This window comes from Oryzias latipes, chromosome 5 (assembly GCF_002234675.1).
Source record: "Oryzias latipes chromosome 5, ASM223467v1".
Taxonomy (NCBI): domain Eukaryota; kingdom Metazoa; phylum Chordata; class Actinopteri; order Beloniformes; family Adrianichthyidae; genus Oryzias; species Oryzias latipes.
The window spans coordinates 26272305-26296844 of NC_019863.2; the positions used below are offsets into that span (position 1 = coordinate 26272305).

The window sequence follows — 24540 nt, forward strand, 5'->3', positions numbered from 1 at the left end:
TTTTGAGCTTCATTAGTCTAAAGCTGGGTTTTTGCTGACTGCATAATTAACACTGAGGTGTAAAACCTTAAAATTTTGTCTCCCATGGAAACAAGAGCGAATGTAATGACACATTTTCACCAGCAGATGGGGCTACACACCATCAGGTTCCCAAACACTTTATTGACCATATTTATTCCAGCTCCCAAATGAATAAGACATTAGTGGTTGGTGAGAATTTAGTTTATTCTGTAAAGATTCAGAGCTGTAGAAAGGACGACACAACAGTGTTCTACGATCAGACTACTTCCATAAAAACTTTTTGTGATCATTTACACCGCAAGTCCAGATTCCATTGACGTCAAACCAAAATAAATTTTCAACATTCGACACAAGTGCATACACTGCTGGTAGGAGATCAGACTCCAATTTCACTTTGGATGGTATAGCACCGTTCTTCGCTATTAGCAGCTTGACAAAGATGCAGCTTAATAGGATTCATGTAGTGGATGTATGTTTATATAAACAAGAAAATTCAGAGGAGTGTAAAGATCTGCTCATTTGGCTCTCTAGCTAGCACAATGTCTCACTCTCTGTGTCTTGGGTTCAAATTGAGAATTTTGCTTTTGAGGATTTTTCTTCCCAGCATCACCATTACAAATGATTACAGCTTAAACATCTCCAACTGTACAAAAGCAGCACAAATTTTATGCTTTTTTTCTTTTCTTTTCACAGAAATAGACTAACAATAACCACCAATAAACTCGCATGTACTTTTTTTTTTCTTTTTCATCCTCCTACATATCTGGACTGCACAGTAGCTGAAAAGCAAGGTTATGGACAAACAGGTCATAGAAACACACAGATGGAGCTGAGTAAGGCAACATTAGCGTGACAGGCTTGTCTGTTCAGTTTGCAGGGCAGTGTAGTGTATTGATTTTGACTGAGCAGTCAATAGTAAAGCAGGATTTTTTTTTATTTATTTTTTTTTAGCATCACTGTCTTCATTAGTGCATTGTATATAGCCTCTTGCATGTAGCTGAACTGCAAAGTGATCAACATTTACTGTATACAGATCCAAAAACATGTTTGATTGCATCTGGACTTAACAGTGACTATAGAAGAGTAGATAGTTTGAAAACCAAACAGAAAAAGTCATTCAAGGCAGTGCTGAAACACTTTTTGCTAAAAAAAAAAAAATAAAAGTAAAAAATATTACAATTCTAACAATAACATTTTTGACACATCGCGTGTTTGTCCAGTCAGTACAAACCATTATCTATAGTGCATTTTCCATCACACACATACACTTTTATATATATTATAATAATTTCTCCCTATTGCCTAAAAACAATCCCTCTCTGCCCCATCCTAAGCTGTCTTCTTTCATTCAAGTCAGTTTTCAAGACAGTGTGCGTCTTTTCTGTCTTTTTCTTTGATCCCTCGCGCTGACCTCATTGTGCACCCTCCCCACACGACCACAAAAAAAAGCGTAAAAGCCTTAAACATCACAGGACTTGAAGGTGAAAAGTTCTTTCTTTTGACGATGGCTGGAAGTGATGGCAGGTGGAAGAAGAGGAGGAAGGGTGGGGGTATTCACAGTTACAGTCAGAGTTAAACGGTCCAGCTACAATCACATTTGCTGTCATTACAAACACACTTTGTTCTTTTTTGTTTTTTTGTTTTTAGGACCCCGAGGCCAAAACCAGTTTTCCGGCATCACGTTGCTCAGTTGTTCTTCGTCACACCTCCAGCAGCTCCATCCTTAGGTGCTCTCTGATAAAATACACAAACAAGCAATATGCAAATTGTGAGGAAGCAGCAGGAGGAATCTGGTTGTTTAGTATTGCTGTACTCAATCAGGCCTGTGTGTGTTGCCTGGGCTCTTTATTTTACTAAACACAAGAGAGATTTATTCACACGTATTAGCACAAGTTCTCATTCTATAATTCAGTGGCTCCAACTCCTGCTTCTCTAAAAATAGCCTCCTAAACAGAGACCTCTGATTGCTTGAATAAGCTCCTCAGCATGGGTACCTGTACTTCTGCTTCCTTTCCTAATGTACATCTCATAGCAACTCGACAAACATGCCATGCTTTTGCTGCTCCACCTGGCTCACATTCAGAGCTGACTGCTCCACCTCACCAAGCTTGTAAAATGCCACAACTCAAGTACCTGTCTTGATTGGTGTCACGCTGGGGTTCGATGAGCGACTCATTTGCCATTTGCTGCTGGAGATCCTCCCCTCTGTCTGCCCAGGGATCCTGTGGGACTCCCAGCTGTGCGGAATGCTCAGCTCGTGCACTGCTGCCCTCTGACCTTGTAAGAACCGGCAATGGGGAGTACGAATCCTGCCACACGGCCCTCTGCCCAGCGTTTGGCTCCGCCTCTAGCTGTGCGTCTTCACCTATGACTTCCTTGCAAGCTGCCGCCGAGCCCTTTTCAGCCTCGGTTTCCCTGTGGCCACTTGTATCTTCTGACTCCGAAGGTGGACGCTGATAGGTCTCCAGCCACTTCAGCTGTCCGTTCTTGTAGCTATATCGGCTGTCGCTGAACCAGCGCACCACCTCGGACTTGGGTAGGCCTGTCTGAATGCTCAGCTCCTCGTACTGCAGACTGCTGGGCCAACGGGTGCTGGAGAAAGCTTGTCGGAGGACGTGCAGCTGCTGGGGAGTCTTGTTGCTCCAAGGGGGGGAGAAGGAGGAATGACAAGCCGAAACCTCAACATCAGCCTTGTGTTCTTGATGATTGATGTCCGATGTAGCCTCTGGTTTATTCATTTTCAGCCTTTTGAAGTTGATCTTCACTGGGTCACCTTTGAGCTCTGAAAGGCTTTTGTCTCCAATAAACTGGTCGTCCTCCTTAATGAGCTGCTGTAAGATTGACATGCCTTTTGTGGAAAAATCTTTGTTTTTACTTTCATCCGTGATGGATGAGTTACTTTTGGTGATAACCTTGGTGCTGGTGCTTTCAGTCAGGCTTTCATTTGTGTGGTTCTGGTTAGAGATGCTGTCATTTGTTGATTTGGTGCTAATACTGTTGTGGTTGGTCTTTGTTGGATCATTGTTGGGTTTGCTGTCAGCCCGCTCTGGTCCGCTGTCTTCATTGTTGCAGCTAGGATTGGGCTTGCTGGTGGTTGTACTGTTCGCTTCACTCGTGGCACCGTTAGAACTGCTGGATCCGAGCAGTGAGCTGTTGCTTTTGATGTTTGGCTTGCTGTTGTTGTCATAGACACAGTGCTCATAGTTATTGCTGGGGGCCATGCAGTTCGCACCGTCGGCTGGGCTGCTGCTGTGCGTGCACTTCTTGGCGATGGCCTCATTACCGTTGATGCCGGAATAGCTGCTGATGCTGCTGCTGCTACTGCAGCTGCTGCTGCTTCGACTGCTGCTGGTGCTACTGACACAACCGCTGTTTCCAGCCGCCTCCAGGCCGTTGCTCTTGTCAGGCTCCACGGTGGGTTCAGTACTCTTGCTTTGTACCTGTGCTGTTCGGATGATAGACGGGAACATGGCTGGTGCCACTGGGGCAGAGTAGGAGACCCGCGTAACATGGGCGTTGGTTGAACTGCTGGCTTGCGTGGCTCCGACGGGTCTTGCTTTTACATTACCGAATGGAAGTTTGGTCACCTGGAAATTTGGTCCTTTGGAGCCTGGATGAGCAGTGTGGTGGGTTACAATGTGATTGCCCTGTCGTGGTGCAGCAGGTTGCTTTTGAGGCGCGCCCCCTTGGAACACAGTATTGAACATCTTCCTCCTGGCTTCTTCAATCTCTTCAGGAGACCAACTGATGCCCTGCTTTAGCCTTTGGGCCGTAAACCACAGTTTGATTTGCTCCTCAGGGAACTCTGAAACCACAGTTAAGTAGCAAAGCTCAGCTTTGGTCGGGTAGGGGAACTTGCCAAAGGATGTCTTGAGAAAGCTGCTGGTGTCCATGGCGGCATCATAGGTGGGGATGCTGCTGAGAGGGATCATCACCTTTGGAAGATCTTTAATGGAGTCAGAAGAAAGCGAGGAGTAAAGGGAGGGACTGTGCTGGTGAAAGATTTGGTCGGGCGCGGTCGAGGTAACCACGTGATTGACGGCATTCCTCGGCATAGCTGGGGCACCAGAAAAACTGAGAGCCCCATTTTGGAGTTCAGGCACATTAGTATCTACATCCTTTCCCATGTCTATCTTTAGTACCTCCACAGTGTGAGAAATCACAATCTTTTTGTGCTCCCCCTTGCCTTTCATCATCTTTGCAATTGGTGTTTTGGTAAGGGAGATCCCAGACTCTCTGTAGTCTTCTCCGCTGTCCGTGAACAGACTTTGCTCCACAGTTGTGACTCCATCTCTCTTGTTGACACTAAGAGAAGCAGTAATTAAGCCCTCCATTATCTTAGGATGGGAGTTGGCATTGTGTAGCGCAAGAGCCTCAAAGCGCACAACTGACACTCTACAGTTTAGGCAGTAGAAGGTAGGCTGGGCCCTGAAGTCTAAGTGGCAGTTGTGCATGTGATCCAGAAAGTAGTTCAGATCTCTGGATTCAAACCTGCAGGTCACACAGCTGTATGTACCTCCTTTCTGTGTTTCACTGCCACTTTCTGATCTGGAGGAGCTCGAGACGTGGCTTGTCTCCTCTCCGGAGATGCTCAGTATGCTGTCCTCTGGGATTGTTGGTAGGAGTTCTGGAAGTGAGCCCAGAATGATTTCCTCACGCAAATGTTTGGATTTGGATGGTATCATGCAGGGCACAGTGGATTTCCTCTTGCTGGCCATAGTGCAGCTTTTTGTGAATGGGACTGCCAGCGATTGGTTGCCTGGTGGGATGAGAACAGAGGGTGGGTGGATTGTGGAGAGGGCTGAATGAAGCTTAGCGTCATGGACCGGCCACTATGATATCACAGTGTTTCCTCATGCCTGCTCTCACGTCTAGATTGCTGTCACATGGATCGGTAGCTCCGTGTAAACCTGCAAGAAACAAGCACAAAAAGGGAGCATGTAACTGTCAGCACACCCACACTGTGACAGCTGGAGATACACAGTAGGACAACAATTACAGAAAAAATATTTTATATAAGCTTTATTTTACCCATATCTAACCAGAAAGTCAGATTTTGAAAGTGTAAAACCATTTTTCCCCTCATACCTGCTATAATTAAACATCATGGTGAACATGCCTCCATACTGCAGATGTTTACCTTCGTTTGCCTAGTTTTAGAGCATTTAAGGCTCAATTTCATTTAGGATTGATGGGTTTTGTTTGCGTTTATTGTACCTTTATACTTTTTACATACTCCTAATTATATGCTTGCTTAAAATAACTACAAAATGCAACAAAATCTCTTGAAACAATGTCAAAGTATCTCAAATACTGTTGCTTTGTTTGAAGAGATTTTTCTTTTTTTAAATGTGACTTTCAAAAGAAAACAATTAAAATCTTTTGAGATTTTCTGTTACAAAGAGACAGCTGAAACAAATAAGTCAAGAGTGCACAAAACATTTAATTATCTCCATGCAAAGCTGCAAAAACTAACAAAGACATCCTCTAAGGAAAGATTTAAAATGTTTCCTTTTTTTAAACAGATTTTTCTCATTAACAAAGGATTATCAGCATTGCTTATTCTTAAACTTTGCCCCCTTTGGGCTACTTAACATACACAAAAATTCAAATCTTTTCACCCAAAACTCTGTGTGAATTACATTATTGCTCAGTGAATCAATTGCAGAAGGTTTGGAATACAAGCATCACAAACACTTAAAGTCCCACTCCAATCATCTTTTGATCTATTGCAAAAGCGTTCCCAGTGGTATTTTAACTATAAAGATGACATTTTTCGCTAAAATTGAAAAACCTGTGTTGTTTTCTAGGACATAGTTTCCGCAGAGCAGCAGGAGTTCTTCAGTAATCCCCCTCTAAATTGTGGGCGGGACTGCCATGGAGCCAGCCTGTCTTATTTTCCCATCATCCCTTTGTTTAGACCTTCTCTTGCCAGCTTAAAGGCCCTCACACCCCCAACTCAAAATTACCAGTGCAAGAAAAATAGTGAGCAATATTGGAGCTATCCAGTCGTACAGTTTTGAGCCAGATGCCAGCTTAGACAAGGAAAACAAAGACGTACATGAATCTATTTGTCTGCAAGTGGATGCATCTGAATCAAACAGAGCAGGGAGCTTGTGGCCTTCCGGTCGTAGCACCTATGTCACTTCTACAGGGTTTTTTCAACTGCACTTTTTTAGTCTGCTCCTGATTCCCAATGATTTGACTTAGAAATGCAATTTTAAGCTTCATTTTCTTTATGTATTTTTTTTAATCACCTAAACCACAATTTTCATTGGAGTGTGTCTTTGAATGCTTTAAGTCATGCTTTGTTAAATAAATATAATAAAACTGCTCTTTCATCCAGATAGTAAATTCGTCTTCTGAAAAATTACATCATAAAAATCCCACATGCTGTCTAATAAAACATCAGTCAAATCCTAATTGCAAATCTTATTATTTACATTAACAGTGTAGGTGCAGCAACCGCAAACAAACATGTTAGCAAACATATACTATTATGCCATTTTTAACACAAACATAATTTTTGTTTCGCTTTAGTTCAGTTATATCCATTCATTCATTTTCTGTACCGTTTTTCCCTTTCTGGGTCACGGGGCTGCCGGAGCCTATCCCAGCCACTTGTGGGCGAAGGCAGGGGACAACCTGGACAGGTCGCCAGTCTGTCGCAGGGTAGAATGCCCACAAACACACTCATTCACTCTCACACTCATACCTATGGACAGTTTAGAGTGACCAATTAACCTATGAAGCATGTTTTTGGATGGTGGGAGGAAGCCGGAGACCCTGGAGAAAACCCTTGCATACACGGGGAGAACATGCAAACTCCACACAGAAAGGTCCCCCGTTGATGTTGTTTTTCTAGTTCAGTTATAAATAAGACTAATTAAACTCCACCTGTTATGGCTACCTGGAGGCGTGGCCTCAACAGTGCTTCAAAATGTTCATGTTAGTAGTTCAGGGATCAACAAAACAGAAATGTCTCCTCTGATCTCCTGGAGGTGATAACTTGAGTCATTTACCCTTTTTTTTCCTACAAGTTAGACAAAGATTCATGTATTAGATCATAAATGATCATCTGACTTTATTATAATATAATTTGTCTCTGTGGATTAATGAATTATTTCAGCAAATTACTTTAAAACAAATTGAATTCAAATGAAGATCTTTAAAAAAAAAGCACTCTAATAGAAATGCACATACCTATTTGTCAGTCTGTAAAAGCTTTAGTTCTGGCAAAGGATGGCTACTTCTGGTTTCACCCAGAACAGGTAAGTGGTTTGTTGGCTCCCATGGGGAGCCTCATATTTGCCTTGTGCTGCCAAATTAGATCAGTCCTCACATTAATGTGCATATGCTGTAGAAGTGGAAAAAGGTAACCTGTGTAGTTGTTAGACTAATTAATTGCACTCAATGATAAAAACCAAAGCTCTAAAAGCATCTAAAACTGGTGAAAAAAGCAGAGAGAGACTAAAAGTCCAACAAATGAATTCAAGAGATGCTTGATATTGATCTCTAACCTTAGAGCAAAATTAAAGCCATATACAGATGATGCAGTGTTTTGTAACTAGAGCACCTAAATAGATCTCCACAGTTTAAACTAATAAGCCAATTCTTTCCAGGGTTTTAAATTAGGGCTATGGTGCCTATTTTAATTAGTCTTAGTGTAACATGTTGGTCTTTCCCACCCAATGATTCCAGATCTGCAGACTCAGCTCATTTTTGAGGGGAAACATTTAGACTCGATTTACAACTCATCTGTTTTGGGCTCAATGCATGGGTGAAAGGAACCAGATGGAAGTGAAGTTTGTCTTAAAGGATACAAATCTGGAGCAATAAAAGACAAAAGGTCCACATTGAAGTTGTATTTTTGGTTAAATCTTTGGCAGGAAAAGAGATAAGATTTCAGAACTATATGTCTTGAGTTTTAAAGGTTTATGTTAATCTCTGCAGTCAGAGATGTGGATGTACTAAAGATCTACGTAGAAACATTACATCTTCAGAGAATCGGACTCACTAGAAATGCTGCAAATTCTCACCATTGACTGTATTTGAGAACTGGATTGTGTGAGTTTGAAGTCAACCATATAAAATGACCTACAACCAAATTTTTTTGGAGCTAAACGACTTCAGTAAGAAATTATTGGTTCGAGTCGGTCTGAGTCATTGTTTCTATGGCAACCAATCACACAAATCAAGGGTGAGCTTGTTGGAAGTCCACATCCCCTACCACTTGAGAGCGAGCTACACAAAATATGTCAATCAACCGTTTTGAACGTTGGATGTGGGGACCAGCAGGCGCCACTAACTTTCGTGGTACTTTCTGTTTGGAACGCCAGGGGGAGGGGTCACTCAGTCCAGTTTTTATATACAGATTCTCACCTCAAAGTAATATCAAGACTTAGCTCAAATTCTAAAAACCCATAGATTCTGACTCAACCTCGAAACCTTGAGTGATAACAGATGGATGTTTGAGAACACTGTTACTTTATTTAGGCTGTCATTAAAAGCAAGCTTTAAATGACATAAAATGCAATGAGAAGTAATTAAAGCTTGTTCTAGCTGTTAGATAAAAGTGGCTCGGTACATCTTAGTTTCATCAGTGCACAAAAATGCTAATTTATAAATTAATTTCTAAGTAGCTATGTTTTTTGAACCTAACATGTTAAAAGTAGATTTTTCAAAAAAGCATTTTTGAAGATATTACACTGAGCCAGATGTGGAGGAAGTGAGTTTCTTCACACACGTGGACACACACAAACAGCGATCTGTGTGTGGGTGGAAATCTTAAATGAAACTGTAATGAAAGCATCAAACTAAAAGAATTTAGTCCTTTTCTTTAAAACAAGTATTTTGAAGTTAATTAAAAAAGTAAGGTCACCAATGCCTGCACAAAAGAAGGTTGAATAAAACTCACTCTCATTTTCAAAAAATAAAACAAGCCACAATTTTTGCACAAGGTTATTTCTACACTAAAACGACACAAAGCTCCGCTTTTAAAATTTCTAATTAAACATGTCAAGGTAATCTACACAAAGCTCCTTTGAAATAAAATTCATTTTTGGTCTGGCTCCGAGTTGTTTTGCCTGCCGATCTACGTGAAGCTTTGACTTTTGTTTAGCCGTCACTTTTTATGAATTCGCACACAAAAAAAAGACTGTACCAATCACGCAGAGCCAGAAATGACAGGCTGTGATATTTGTTTTTTTCCCTGGAGCCAAAGGACTCTCCTCTCTAGTTTCTAATGATATGTGACATCAGAATTATTTTTAGCTTCATTGCAGCCATAAAATCATTTAAATGCTGCTCAGAAGTAAAGGATCAGGTGATGCCCAGTCCGTCCTCTGGAAAGGCTTAATGCTAGTAAATAAATGCATTTCACAGAGTCGCTCTGAGATTTCACACCTATCGAGCGTGATGTTCTCCATCATCGTGCCAAATGCCTTTAGTCTTAACAACTCACATGCATGGGAAATATGCGCCAGGGTTTGCCTACAAGAACCTGACTGTTATGTTTGTCTTAAAGCAGGCAGTGCAGCACTGGATATTGATTTCCTCTGCTCTGAAGTAGGCGCACAAAAGATGCATGACTGTAAATGAGCATTTCACTCTACAGAAGATGCTCTGCATCTACTGGAGAAAGAGTTGGAGACGGCAGCTGGATGGCTGTAGTGCCGGGTGTGCGTTACTGCTGCAGCTGGAGGGACAACAGCGCAGTTTAGGATTTGATTTCCTCATAAAGACATTACAAACACATCTGAAGCCACGAACAAGCTGCCGGCTTTGTCGGCGTCATCGCACATTTGTTCAGCAAGCAGCATGGAGATGCATTCATACAAACAAAACATGCGGATCAATGAGGGAGCAAACCCATTGGCAAACAGCTTCTACAAGCTTTTTCTGCTACGCTGAGGGCCGATGTGGATCGCCGCTGCAGTCTTATAGATCACCTTTTTGACATTATTGTTTAAAAAAAACTCTTTCTGTCTGGTTACGCCGAGGTGAAGATTTCAGTTGTTCAATACTGGAAAGGGTGTAAAACTAACGAGGGTGGAAAAGCAAAACGAGTGGAGACAGAGCTGTGCAGCCAGTGCCCTTTGCGTGAACCTTTGACACACACTTGCACTCTTGCTCAGCCTCGGTATTTCACTCTCGTCCTCATTTCAGAGTCAGGGGATGCATTGCTGTATGGTGTGGCGCTGAAGACTCTCATCCCTGCATCTCTCCACACCACCCTGCAAGCTTACAACCCTGGGAAAATCTTCTACCGCTTAAATTCAACAAAAACACCACTACAAACCTGCTCTGTGTTGAAATTCAGCATTCTTCGCTATCTTGCTCCCCGGCGTCCTGGTCAAAAAGAAAATCCTTTCACATACTTTCTGACCATTTTTTAAAAATTTCCTTTTGGCCACAATGTCTATGGACTCTGAGTAACACTTTAACAAACACTCGTTTTACTGCATCCACGTGTGTGTGTTCACCATGGCCAGCTGGATAGTAAATTAAAGATGAACCTGTTCCAGAATTAAAACCGTCAAATGACTGCCCAGTGGTACACAATGATCCAAAACAAACTGCGATGCCCTCCCGTTAGCTGCCTTCTTTTAATTTCTACTGACTGATGCTGCTTTGTGACAGGGAAAAAAAACCAACGAAACTAAAAAAAATAACTGGGTCATCGGCATCTTATGCAGTAATCCTGGTTCACTACATCCAGACGCAGGCATGTGCTGTACGTTTAGCCGCCAGAGAGGTCATGATATCGTCTGACAGCTCAGCCTGTTAACCCCTGCTGAGGACAAGGGGTCCCCGAGTTCGTTCTGGTGAATGAGAGAAATGAAAACTTGCGTGTCCGAAATACAGATAATGACAAATCTGTTATTTACTGACAATAATGTCTCAGTAAAGAAACCACGAAACACCACTTTCCGCATGAGAAGTCCCTATATGAGCCAAACGTTGGGCGAGGTTATGTAAGGAATCAGGTCACCTATGAAAAGAATAGCTGGCTTTATCTGGCCAGAGCGACGTGCGATGAGACACAAAACAAAAGCTTCCCAGACAGAGAGCCTCTGAATGGTTTCCTCTGAAAGGCCAGGCCTTGTGTTTCAGCTACAAGGTAGACAACGCTCAAATAATCGCCGCCCTGGTGTGTCGTATGTCCTCGCCGTGGCTCTGTGACACACAGGGAAGAAAGTCTTTTCATCCCAGCAGAGTCGAGCGGAGGAGCCGCACAGCATCTGAAGTGACGGAGAAGTGGCTCAGCTCTCAGACGAGCCTTCTGAACACCCACGCTCAGCGGGAGCAGGGAGAACCTTTTTCTCTGGACGCAAACCAAGCTTCAGCCAGTCAACTTCTTCAAAACAAGCGTTTCAGAACAAATGGGATTAGGTTTTGTGTAAATTCTGATGGGGTTCCACCTAATTTATTAACAGGTTTTTGATTTTCCAGTGCCCCCTCTTTCTGTTTCTTAGAAAAAATGATATTAACATATCATTAATATTTAATTAAGGTTTCTATACTTTTCTTCTTGAGTGTGTTGTTCCCATTTGACCAAATCAATTAAGAGAAAGCAGCATGCTTCCCTCCCCTCATCACCTCATAAGCTGCTGCAGTAATTACAATAATACAACATAAAAAACAAGCCCAATCTCCAGTGAGCTGCTACCAGCAGAATAGGAAGGCGAGGCTGCAAAGTGGCTGCTAGACATTAAAATTTAATTCAAAACAGTCCACCAATTCAGGCGCTGCAAGATAGCTGGGTCACCTACAGCTGACATTAACAAACAGAGATTGGTGTTTTTGTTGTGCCGCCTGTCACATGAATGAGAACGTGAAGGCTGCGGGAGGAGGGAGGACAAAGGAAGACAAAACTCAGATGTTCTGTACTGAAGTGAGAGAATGACTGATGATAATGACAGGCTGTGCCGCTCCAATATTCCTCCCCGCTGACACCGCACGGGCGCACACACCCTACCACACACTCTCCCTCCTCACCTCGACAACATTTAGCACCTGCACCGCTCTGAAATCGCTCCCTTTGAACTGGGTAACTGGCAAGGAGAGTGTGACAGTGACGGAAGAGCTGAAAAATAAATAAAAGCAGAAATCCTCTGACTGATGACAACATTTGTTTTGTATGTAATCTGCTCTGACATTGATCTGTGGCTGTATTCTTAAAAAAATTTTTTTAGAGAAAAATGAAGGCGTTGGGCATTTTGGGGAAAACTCCTGGCAAATGGATTTGAATGATCAAAAAATCTGTTTCTTTGTATCATTTTGTGCCAAATCCAAGTCCATTACACAGATTAACGTCATGTGAGTGGATCAGCTGGACACCACATATGAGCGAAAAAAAGGGAACAATTACCGCCCCATGCATGGGGGAGATTGGGAACAATGGCGCCACGTCTATGAGGGAAAACGTGATGTGGAGCTGCGAGGTTCTTGATGACGGACTGTTTCATTTTTGGGTGCCTCCTGCCCCATCCTGCGGTTCCTTTCAGGAGCGTTGAATAAGTGGCGAGCTCCGGTGGTGCTGAAAAAAAACAATTCAGGATGATCGGGGTCATCGCTGCAGAGCTCGATGGGCCCTCACGTCTGACCAGCTCAGGACAATCTCGGACATTTCGGGTGTTGTCTTCATTGTTTCCTTCAAGGGGGCGTGCTTGTGTGAGTCCCACCGTCTGAGACGCAGGTGTTGCCTGCTGGTTTGCCCTTCTCCCCATAACACACAAAAACACGCTCTCCCCCCTTACCTCCACGAATGCAGCCTCGTCCACCGGGAGACTGGTTGGTGGTGCCACTCATGTGTTAACATTGCCATGGCAACCCCTCTCTTCCCCTTGCCCACCACGCGGCACAGTCACTTGCACAGAACCTTGTAAAACACACGCAATTTCTTGAACAAACTTAATCTGCAACACCCCACCCCAACGAAGCGATCTTTGAGCTTCTCTCTGACCATTTTTCCTTCTCTCATGGTTGTACTATGGAGGCGCAGCATAATAATGGAGCTCAACGGGCTACGAGTGACCTCCAGTCAGCTGTGTTTAAGGCGAGACGAGGCCTCGGAGCTAAACCATCTCACAGCACATCTACAGCACTCTGTCTGTCGGGGCAACTCTGTTGAACATCAGCGCTTTTGGTCACTGTTGACATCTCACATGGTTCTTCTAACCTTCTATCTGCAAGAACGAATGACTTCAAACTGTTTATGCAGGGGGAAAAAAGTCTGAGCCGTGCATCCTTTCACGGTCATTTGGATGAATAACTTTGTTCCATTCTGAAGCTAAGACAACAGGCTTTCATTAAGCAACTTGAGAAGAAAAGGAGGAAAGATGGCGGCATGCGGCACATGGTACTGTCCATTCTAAAATGGCTGACATTACAGCCTTTTTAGACTGCCAAATGCCAGCTCCTGCTGACCAAACCTTTCTTGCATGGGACAGAAAAAGAGGCAGCCCCCCCACAACCCTCCAGTAGCCCTGAGGTTTTTTTCTTTCTCTGCTTATTTTTTTTTTTACAGTGAACAGACTTTTCTTTTGGCTGGAACTGTGCAAATATGCTGGTGTAGCAGAGCTTTTCAGCTACCGAGCTTCAATATGGTCCGATGACAAAAGCAACAATAATAAAAAAGGATGAAAGACCAGAATAAAAGTAAACCTGTGTGGAACGCCGAGCTCTTTGAGAGGAAAAGTAGGACTCGCTGTTGTTTGGGGAGAATTTTCAGTGAGGATCAAGAGGTTTTTCGCCACCAGGGATCATGTTTGCATAAAACAGCTCTAAAGCAGATCTGGATATTATTGGACAGCTCCTTTTCTCCTCTGAACTCAAGGAATGTTTTAGTCTGTGTCAGTTAAATCTCCAAATCATGACCGTATGACCTTTTTTGGCCGTGTTCTGGCACCAAACTCATTATGAGCTGTGGGAGTCACACAACAACAGGGAAATCACAACAAAACCGGGACAGAACTGTTTTCCAGGTACGTCTGGCATGTTTGTGGACAGGGAGTGGATTCTGCTGACCATTTGTGTCCCCATTTACCAACACTTTGCTTTGGCCATAGCAAAAACTATGAGCTGCGTCTAATTGCAGGAGTGCAGGATGAAAGGCAATATGTCTGGCCTCATTAGAGCAGTTCCGAGAAGGGACCGTTCCCAGGGATCCACAAAAAGGGAGTTCACATTCCCCCGGTGTGAGCATCCTGCTGAAAACCTCCACGGGCCAACCTGGTCTGGAAAAAGCTTTTTTTTTGTCTTTTGCCTGCACTTTACATATGAAATCGTAGGAATGAAGCCTGGACTGTGCTTTCTATGCTATGGGAACCCACGGTCCAAAACACCAATTCTCTGTGGATCATGGTAGTAGAACAGTTCCAAAGTCATTTCTGTGACCCAAGTTCTCCTAAACAAGATTACATGGTTAAGCCATTAAAAAATCCTAAATTTAGCAGTGATTCAAGCTGCCTGCTTGGATGATTTGGAGCAGGCTTTGTGTTTTTGGACACTGGACCCACAAATGATTCACTCAGGCAGCATTAGTCAGCAGCAGAGCCCCCCCCCCCCCCCCCCCCCCCCCCCCGGAAGGGAGAGGGAGACACATGGCAATCAAGCTGGGTCAATATTTACGAACAGATAGAGAATGTGCCACACCATCACACTAGCTGCTAAAAAATATAAATTCTACAAAAGGTGCAGCTTCTCTGTTGCAGGCGCGCGAGCTCCTGCGCGCGTGTGGCAGCGGCGCATGTTGGATGGAACACAAGGAAATTTTGGGGGGGAAATGAATCCTGCGCGCAGAGACACGGGCCTACCTTATTATCGCTCTGGCACGAGGAAGAAATCTGTGAGCGATCACTAGATGGAAATTGATAGTTGTCTATTTTTGCACCAACAACTTGGTAGTGTATTTTTGGTAAAGTGTATTTTTTGAACAGTTTAAAAAAGTCTTTCTCAACTAAAAAGCGCTCACGCGCGAGCGCAGTGTGGAAATGCCGCGTGTTGTGCAATAAAAATTGGCAGATACGCCACATAGTATAGCGCGAGAGGAGCGCACGTCCAGCCCGGCGGAGGATCCGCCGCTGTGGACCAACTGACGAGTTAACCCGTTTGGCTCCGTTCACGAGGCTGTCAGGGAAACACGCGCGGAGCCCAAAGCGATCGGGCACTCCACACATAACCTTATATCCCCCCCCCAAAAAAAACCTCCACCCCCCTTCCTCCACCTACTGTCGCCATTTTATACATTGGCGACTTCATATAAACTGCTTCCACCACAGCGCCAGATGAAAACGCAACAGCGATATACAATTTCAGTAAACAACTTTTGGGATCGCACCTCGTGGTTACCGGGCGGTTTGAGGGTTTTTGGCATTTTTCTTTTGGGAAGAGTGGATGTGTTCTTACCTCAGCGGTCGGTGGGGAAAAATGGAATCCGACATTAATCTATAAATGAATTATTCTGGGCAAGCGCCGATCGTTTCGCTTTTGGAAGAAGTCGAACAGGAGGTGGGAGCTCTCCTTAAGTGAACCCGGTGAACTGGCGTGAACCCGTCAGTGACCACGGTAAGGTAACATTACCTTTCCACCTCTCAGCTGTACGGAGACGGCAAAAAGAAGAAGAAGAAAAAAGAAACTATGGTCGACAGTGCAGGACGAGGGAGCTCCAAAAAAATCATAGCGAGTGTATTTCCTATGAACACGTGATGCGGAGCGTCATCCAAAATCCAAAAGCCCTTTCATCTAAAAAATTGGAGAGGGGCGGGGATGGTGTGCGTGAGTGTGTGTTATCACAAAAAAGAGGAAGGTATAGGCTGATCTCAGTGCACATTTGGGTACATCGCTGCGCGTCAGAAAACTGCAGCGCCGCCCACCCAAAAAATGCTCAACCAATTATTTTACTTTTTCTGTAAATGGTCGCCGTATCCAGAGTCCAAACAATTCCCTGATGCGTTACTATGGTTATGGGGAAATATTCATTTTAGGCTCAGGCCTGTCAGCCGACACGTTTTAAAACAGCCGTTTACGCACAGGCTCATAATGGCAGGGTGAGTTGGACAGATGCGCCGCAGCTGTAGCGTAATTTATTGCCAGACTCTGAGTTCAGCGCAGGATAACAGATTCTCTTAAAAGAAATATAAATTCTAAGTTGATGCTTGTTTTGTATGAAAGAAGTGCGACTTTGCGTCCGCAACCCTCGTGACCTCGTAGGCCTGCCGTGCGTAAAAGCGCACAAACAGAAGCGCTATAGGGAAAATAATCAACACTATACTTGCTATTAAAAAGACAAACATTTTTTTTATTTTGATTAAAAAAAACAAAATTAATTCCCCTCTAGTTGTTACAGACATCACCAATCAACCACCTTTGTGAATAATTTTGGCATGTGTGCATCAGGCTGTGATGAGTGTAACAGGTGGGTGGAGAGAACAACCCACTCTACTTTCATCCTCAATATAACGTTAATGTCTTCTGGGTTGGATGAACGTGCAGGAACATTACGTGCCTCGTATATTTAGGGAAGGTGGATCTGCTCTTCCCTCTCAGTTGATCCTCCTGGCTGAATTCAGACGTTGCCTGTAGCTGTACAAGGAGAGATTATCCATGAAGAGAATGAGTCACCTACCAGCAGAACAAAAACTAAGCCCATGCTTTTGACCTTCAGTGGAGTACATGTAAATCAGTGAGGGCAAAGTCTAGTTATACATATGAAATTGTTTGCCATCTGTGGCCAAATGGAGCAAACATAACCATCCAAGCAGAAGCTAGCCTTAACCGAATAAAATCTTTTTACTGACCAATCTAACAAGTCTTTTGAATGAGATTGTTTAAAGTCTCACTCTAATGATCTTTTGAGCCGTTTTTAAATCGTTTCCAGTGGTCTTTTAATCAGGATTATGATGTTTTTAGGCAAAATCAAAATCCTGTGTCGTTTTCTAGGACATAGTTTCTGCAGAGCAGTAATAGTTGATTAGGAATTTACCTCGTCTCGGGCGGGACTGTTGGTGGGGAGTACGCCTCAGTTCATTTTCCATCATCCATCTGTTTAATATGTTCTCCCACTAGTTTACAGCCCCTCACAACCCCAGCCTAATATTCCCAGTGCAACAAAAATGGTGGGCAATATTGGGACTATCCAGCTGTACAGTTAGGACCATTTGCCAGATTAGACATGGAAAACGAGGATGCAAATGGATCTAGTCCTCTACAATGAATCAGACTTGAGCAGAGTAAGGAGCTTTTGGGTTGCTTTAGGGAGTTCTACGTCACACTTACAAGCTTTTTCCAACTGCATTTTTTGTCTTTCCCTGATTCACAACAAGTTGAATAAAAAAAAATACGTATAAATGCAATTTTAAGATGACCTTTCTTAATATATGTCCTCCGTCATCAGAAAAATGCCACAAGAACATGGAAAAAAACCAACAACACGATTTTCAGTGGAGAGGGTCTTTAACTTAACCGTGGCTGTTTTTCAAACCATTAATTTACAAAGTGGTGAAAAGGTTTCTCCTTTACAACAACAATGTGAATCTACTGATTTGAGAACTTGGATAAAATTGCTCAGACAGATTCATTTGTTATCTCATTCATAATTGCTTTTAATTATTTTTTGTAATAACTTGTGGAAAAGTCTTATTGAACGTATTTCAATTATTAATAATTTAGCTGGATTTTCTAAAGCAGACGTTTTAAATTAAACACCTTTCGTAGCTTGTTTTTCCACACAAAGACAGGTAGGAGGTGACTGGATTAGTTCTTGAGATTACCAAAAAAACGTCAGAGTGAGAGCTCTTCCTTCTTTGCTACTCATGAATTACCTGACTGGAGCAGAGCGGAGACTTGTTTGCCTCCGAATGAGCCAATGAGAGATGAGTCCCGCGTGACTGACAACTATTTCAGCCAATCCAAAGACGCTATTCTGGTTTGACAACATCTAAACGTCCAATAGGAATTCAGGACGAGAGGGAACGGAGGGAAACGTAAAAATACAAAAATGTTCTCCCCGTAGGTCAAAACGTTACCTGTCAGGAAGAAGAAGAAGAAGGTGTGATGGCGCTGTCGCAGATTATAGATGATTCTCCACTGAGGCTGGGTCCAAACCACGCCAAGAACGACGGGCCGAACCTACAGGAGCTGTACAACGAGCGGCACCGGCTGGCTCTGGAGGAGTTACTTTCAGGAGGGATCGACAACTTTCTGGACTTCCTGAAGCGGGAGAGGATTCCCAACTTTCTGTCGGATAATGAAATCCAGGCGATCGGGAGCGCCGCCGTGCCCCCGCGGTGCGTGTCGCTCCACGGGGACGACCCGGCGCTGGAGCAGTCGCTCTGCAGCTCGATGGACTGCTCCTCTGTCACGTATTTCCCCGACGTGTCTGACGTGGAGCCGCCGCTGCTGGAGATCGGATGGCCCGCCTTCACCGCGGGGTCTTACCGGGGAGTCACGAGGGCCGTGGCGCACTTCCAGCCCAGCTACGGAGAGAGCATTTACAGCTGCAAGGAGGCTGCGAGGCGCATGATCAGAAGCGCCAAAGAGGTAAAAGCAACCCACAGTCTTTGATCAAACTGCATTTAAATAATGATGATTTATTCATCTATCTACAGTGGGGGTGTAACAATTCATTTGATCAACGACTCGATCCCTAATCATCGTGTGGTTGACAATACGATTTAGTGGATCCGATTCACTGACCTAAAATCGATCCAGGACATCTTTAGCCAAAAATTATTGTGAATCACTCAGAAATAAATACCTGGATATTTAGGGATGTAATGATCAATCGAATAATGGATAAACTGATCGATTGATCCACCCAGATCCATCTGTCTGAGGCAAGTTGTTAATCTAACCGGCCCATAGCATTAAACGCAGTTTCATAATGAAATAAATCGATTATGTCCCCATAGGAAAATAGCATTTGGATTGAGGTACAGTAGGTTCATTTTACTGTACAGTACATCACAGCGGACAACACACACGTGATGGCAGCAAAAGATCATCATGTGTAGAAACACTTTGAGGTGTTAGGATGTTCTAATAATGTTCCATTTGTATTATTTTGATGTGGAAAAACAGCAGTGGACTGAACTTTAGGAAACTAAGATGTGAATGGATTTGCCATTGAGTCTTGTTTGTTCGTACACATACTTAACTTACACTTGATCATATTGCAAGAAAAATTTCACCTGGACTGTTCAGTAGGAATTTATCTCCGAGTCACACTGGTGGAAGTTTTGACTAAAGATGTCCTGGATCCATTTTAGGTCAATGAATCGGATCAAAATAGACCAATACCGACTATGAATCAGATCATCAACCACAAATTATATGAATGAAATCATTGGTAAAATGAATCGTTACACCTTTTTTTTCCCTAAATCCCAAAGCTGTTGTGGTTTTCCTCAGACCTTGGCTATGGTAGTTCAACAACAACGGGGTTAAAAAAAACTGCAGGGAAAAAGCAAACTTCGCCTCCATTGTTTTTAAACAAGTCATGTTTGGAAAAGAATGATTTCTGAAAGAGGCACTTGAATGTGATTTGCAGCTTTAACTGCACCTTAGGCCTGCGAGGAACCTGCGTGCCAGATGTGCCTTGACTTGCTTTTGCTCCCCTACATCAAACTGTGCATTCTCTCTGTATGAATGTCTGTGTATTTTATTGTTTACATCATGACTTTACTCCATGTCTGTGTGTGATTGTGTAAATATTCCGCCATAATTAACACTAAGCTTCGCCTCAAACGTCCCACGCTTCCACTAAAAAAACACAAAAGTACACCGTTTATTTCCATGAAAGACCCACTTCGACGAAAACTGTGATTTCAACATGTTTTTAAAGCATTTTTCTCTTAATTATTTTTAAATTGTGAAAAAGCAGCTGGAAAAAGCTTGTAGGAGTGACGTCGAAGCTACTATGGCGAGCCAGAAAAGCTCTCTGCTCCGCTCCATTCTGATGAATCCACCTGCAGACAAATAGATCCACGTACGTCTTTGTTTTTCACGTCTGAGCTGGTATCTGGATCCCAACCGGACGTCTACATAGCTCCAATATTGGCCCCCATCTTCGTTGCCCCGGTAATGTTAGGTTGGGGTCTAGGGTTGGGCGATGTCCCCTAATTTGGCCGTTGACGATGTTTGCTGTCAACCATCGGGATGGACGATGACATCGTCGGGGGGGGTATTTTTACATTTTTCGTTCTTATATAACTGCTATTCGTTATTTTGCTTTTTTCATTTTATTTCCCAACTAATAGTTAATCCGCGATGATCCAGTATAAACTGAGGGAAGTGACTTTAACAGAAAAAGTAACAAACAAAATAGAAAAGAAGTGGTCCGCTCCTGCACTTAAACTAGCGAAGTGGACCGGCGGAGGGCAGATTTACAGCTTTATGTTTGATGGGAAGGGGGGGGGGGGGGGGGGGGGGTACATGAGCGGTATGTGTGGGAGATTTAAGACTGCGATCCGTCCCGCAGCTCCAAAGCTAATGTTGTTAGCCCGTGTGTTAGCATACTGCTAATCCTGGCTACGTTCAGAAAAAGCACTGACCACACGGATTAAAATTCAAATGATGAGCGAAGAGGTGTTTCATAATAACCGTAACATTATTAAAAGCACGTTTAGAAGATCGTCTCGTATTTTACCGAGCTGACATGTCAATGTATATAGCCGCTCGGCGCTGTTATTGTTTTGTATTGAATCGTTACATTCAATAAAGTTTGGAAAAAAAGCCGCTCGGCGGAAGTTGTATCCTCTTCCGGTTTTCAAACTGCGCATGTGTGAATACTGCGCGTGTGCGAATGATTTATTCCGACCGAAATTGTGACCTTAGTGAACGTTTTTATATTCTGAAAACATTTTTCTGGGCCCATGTACACGGTTGGATTCTAATCCGACCATTGATCCCATCAAGATATTTTGTACGTGTAACCGCGGCTTATGGTGTCGACGCGCAACGTGGCGGGGGCGTGGCATCACGATGGTGGTCTCTCCATCGGGATGTCAGTCACCCATCACGATGGACGATGATATCGTCCATCGGCACAACCCTATTGGGGTCGTGAATGTCTTTAAGCTAGCGGGAGACCACAACAGATGGATGATGGGAAGCAGAGGCAGGCTTATTCTGCACCAACGGAGACATGAATTTTTAATGAACTTCTACCTTGCTGCAGAAACTATGTCCTTGAGAACGACACAGGTTTTTTGATTTAGGCTAAAAAAAAAAAAAAAAAACCACAATCATCATTAAAAGACCGCAAGGAACGCTTTGAAAATGAATCAAAAGATGGTCAGAGTGGGTCTTTAGCAGTATAAGAAACCATAAAATCATCCACAAAAATGTGGGTTCTCCTGACAGCAGCATGTGGATGACACTTGACTGAGGCAGTAAATCAAAGATAACTTGGTGTGCTCTCTTTGTGGCATTCTGGGAAATTCCACTCCTCCCTGTGAAAAAGCAAATCGGGGGATTTGGGAAGAATAAAAGAGCAAAAATCCCTTCAGTGCATCTACTTTTTCTTCAACAACCAAAAAAAAGTCATTTGTTTGCTAACCTAGCATTGCGGCCAATTTCCATGGCAACAGGCCCCAGTCAATAGAAAGCTCATCAGCACGCACACATTACAGGGAGTGTGTCTGACTGAGATTCACAACTCTGTTTGAATAAGGCCCTGTGTTTAATAACCACAAAAGCGCAGTCATGTGCTGCGCCGCAGCCTGAACACCAATTTGATTATATTACTTCCAAATTTTCCACTGCAGGTGATAGCCGTCGTGACAGACGCCCTGACAGACCTGGACATCTTCAGGGACCTTCAGGAGGCCTGCACAGCCCGCAGGGTCCCCGTCTACATCCTGCTCGACCAATCATGCACTCCAGCTTTCCTGAAGATGTGCAGGAACCTCGGCATTCGCTTGGACGACCTTCATGTGAGTGGTTGTCATGGTTAGACGGGGTGTGGCTCTGTGGAGCGCAGCGCGAGAATCAGATGGCAACCAATTAAAAATGTTTCTGAATCCCTGCAGCTAATGAGAGTGCGAACCATCACTGGAACAACTTATTACATGAGATCTGGAGCCAGGATTACCGGGGAGGTTCATGAGAGGTTCATGCTGATCGATGGGAACAGAGTGGCTACAGGTTCCTACAGGCAAGAGTTTAAGCTTTTCAGCTCAATTATTACTAATTCATTTGCTGGGGTTTTTTGCCGTAAGTGTCACAGTTTAAAAAAAAACAAACAGTTAATCCAATCAACTTTTTAACTGAGAACACATAATAAACGGATTAAATCCAAGAACTGCTTTTTCTCTAAAGCAGTTTTGTTCCCCTTTCTTCTTGCAAAAAAATAATTATGTTTTATCTCACTAATGTAAGAATTCAGATTTATAAATGAGAGAAATTATTATTTTAATTAAAAAAAAAACAAGTAATATGATTTTTTTCTTTTCCTTAAAGACTCTCACTGATCATTATTTTAACTCCTTGATGCCTGAATTTATCTCCAGCTATGAAAAAAGAAATCTCCTTTTTTTGCTTAAAAGTAGGTTCTGGTTGTTTGATACTTATTTGCATTAATGGGTTAAGCGTGTTCTCAGTGGACGCTGTTAATTATGATTATGCCATTTTTTGCCTCGATAGAAAGCAACCCCGCCCCCCTTTACCTCCCCGTTGTTGAGAGCTCTCTGTTTACACACTCTTCCCGCAAGCGTAGGGCCCCTCTCAACCCCATTATCGGTGCAACAAAAACAACGAGCGATATTGAAACTGTCCAGCCGTTCAGTTTTGATCCAGATTCCAGCTCAGAGGAGGGAAACAGACGTACAAGGATCTATTTGTTTACAAGTGGATGCATCAGAAAGTAGCGGAGCGGGGAGCTTGTGCCCCACCCGTTATAGTTTCTAAATCACAAACACTATGATCTTTTACAAACTAAATGTTTTCATCTGCTCCTGATGTACAATGATTTGATTAAATAAAGACTTAGACGTGCAGTTTTAATCTTAATTTTCTTTAAATATGTGTACAGGAACATGTTCTCATCGAAGTGGGTCTTTAAGTTAACACTCTGGTTTAAAATCTTTAAAAAAAAATCAAAAGTTTCTATAAACTATGAATAGCCTTTATGGGAATGATACCATCCTTGCTCAATGTGAATTATTTACCTGATTTCTGCGTGTTTTATTTGGGTAATCTTTGTTCTCACTGCTCTTTTTCTGTTTACATTTGATGCAGGTTTAACTGGTCTGATGGCAAACTGAACAGCAGTAACCTGATTGAACTCTCTGGTCAGATCTCTGAGAAGTTTGATGAGGAATTTCGCATTCTTTACGCCCAGTCTTTGCCTGTAAATAATCGTGGACCTTTAAGTTTCTGTGGCAGCAGCCTCTCCGAGCCCCTCCTCATCAAACCGTCAGTGGCCTCATCCCCACACGTGGTTAGAGATAGACACGCCGAACCAGTCTGCGTCACCAGCACGCCCTCCCGTAAGGCCCGAACACTGGCACTGCAGCCTCAGTTTGACGGCGCATCTGTAAATTGTCGTAAGGCCGGCCCCGCCTCCGACTCTATGGATGGAGACTTGAAGCAGCAGCAGATGCAGGAGAAGATCCTTGCTGGCTGCACGACGCTGCATTGCCCTGCAGATCTGCTCTCCGGAAACGAGGGGATCTCTTGCCACGCCTCGACGCAGACCAGCCAGTCAGTGACCGACAGCGACACCCAGACTGACCTGCAGCTCACGCAGCAGACGTCAGCGAGCACAGCACCGGTCCAGGACACCTCCTCCGGGCCGGTCTCGGCCACCCAGGCAGCTCCAGACACCACTTTAAAGGACTGCTTCCTGGAGCTGACCAAAGAGCGCCGGTACCGCTACTCTGCCATCCGCTCCAAACTGGAACACATGGTGACCGCCCTGTCGCAGAGGCCAGAGCTGGCCGATGTCACCAATCTGACTCAGGGGCTCGAAGGCCGCAGGCAGAGGATACACAAAGAGCGTCTGCAGGAGCCAAATCCCAGACTGCCTGTTGACAGCATGGGCACGGGCACGTGGCCAAGAGCCAGATGTGCACACTAGCTGGTCTTCAGGGATTTGGGAGCTGCAGCGTGGCGAGGGAATAGCTGTTGCAACATTCCTGCCTTTTTAGAGGAACGTTTTCGGTTTCTGAAGTCAAATTCTTTTTTATCAGACTTTCCAAACTTTTCCTTTCTATCTAATGTCCTGATGACATTTAATGTTACAATCCTACTGAGAGTGGCCAAAGACAAAGCTGTCTTTTTTGTAGCAGTGATGACACTATTTAGAATCTGCTGTACTGAGAGAATGTACCAAGATGCTTTCTTTAACTCACCTGAGAACCACTGTGCCTTAGAAAAATAAAACAGTATTTCTCTGCATTATCTTCACTTTTTTTTAACATGTAGTGCCGTCAAACCTGTGATAAACAGCACAGATGATTTTTGTGCTGAAGCAAAAAAGATGCCGTCACATAGTTTTGTCCTCAAACAGTTTCT

At 43.6% G+C, this 24540-nt stretch overlaps 2 protein-coding genes across 4 annotated transcripts; one reads left to right on the plus strand and one right to left on the minus strand.

Moving 5' to 3' along the window:
* Positions 1 to 204: 204 nt before the first annotated feature.
* Positions 205 to 18162, minus strand: LOC101164302 (zinc fingers and homeoboxes protein 3-like). Of its 3 annotated transcripts, XM_020703461.1 has the most exons (4): positions 18051 to 18153; positions 15607 to 16608; positions 2155 to 4931; positions 205 to 1755 (listed from the first exon to the last, which is right to left on the minus strand). In XM_020703461.1, the coding sequence occupies exons 3-4, from the start codon at positions 4737 to 4739 to the stop codon at positions 1722 to 1724; spliced, it is 2619 nt and encodes an 872-aa protein (XP_020559120.1). In that variant the 5' UTR covers positions 4740 to 4931; positions 15607 to 16608; positions 18051 to 18153; the 3' UTR covers positions 205 to 1721. The 3 variants fall into 3 exon arrangements, with proteins under 3 accessions (XP_020559120.1, XP_011473707.1, XP_004069136.1); XM_011475405.2 differs by lacking the exon at positions 15607 to 16608 and having other exon boundaries at positions 18051 to 18162; XM_004069088.3 differs by lacking the exon at positions 18051 to 18153 and having other exon boundaries at positions 15433 to 15613.
* fam83d (family with sequence similarity 83 member D) lies at positions 15480 to 24423 on the plus strand. The gene is made up of 5 exons (XM_004069089.3): positions 15480 to 15591; positions 18038 to 18564; positions 21792 to 21959; positions 22056 to 22180; positions 23263 to 24423. The coding sequence occupies exons 2-5, from the start codon at positions 18079 to 18081 to the stop codon at positions 24101 to 24103; spliced, it is 1620 nt and encodes a 539-aa protein (XP_004069137.1). The 5' UTR covers positions 15480 to 15591; positions 18038 to 18078; the 3' UTR covers positions 24104 to 24423.
* Positions 24424 to 24540: the final 117 nt, after the last annotated feature.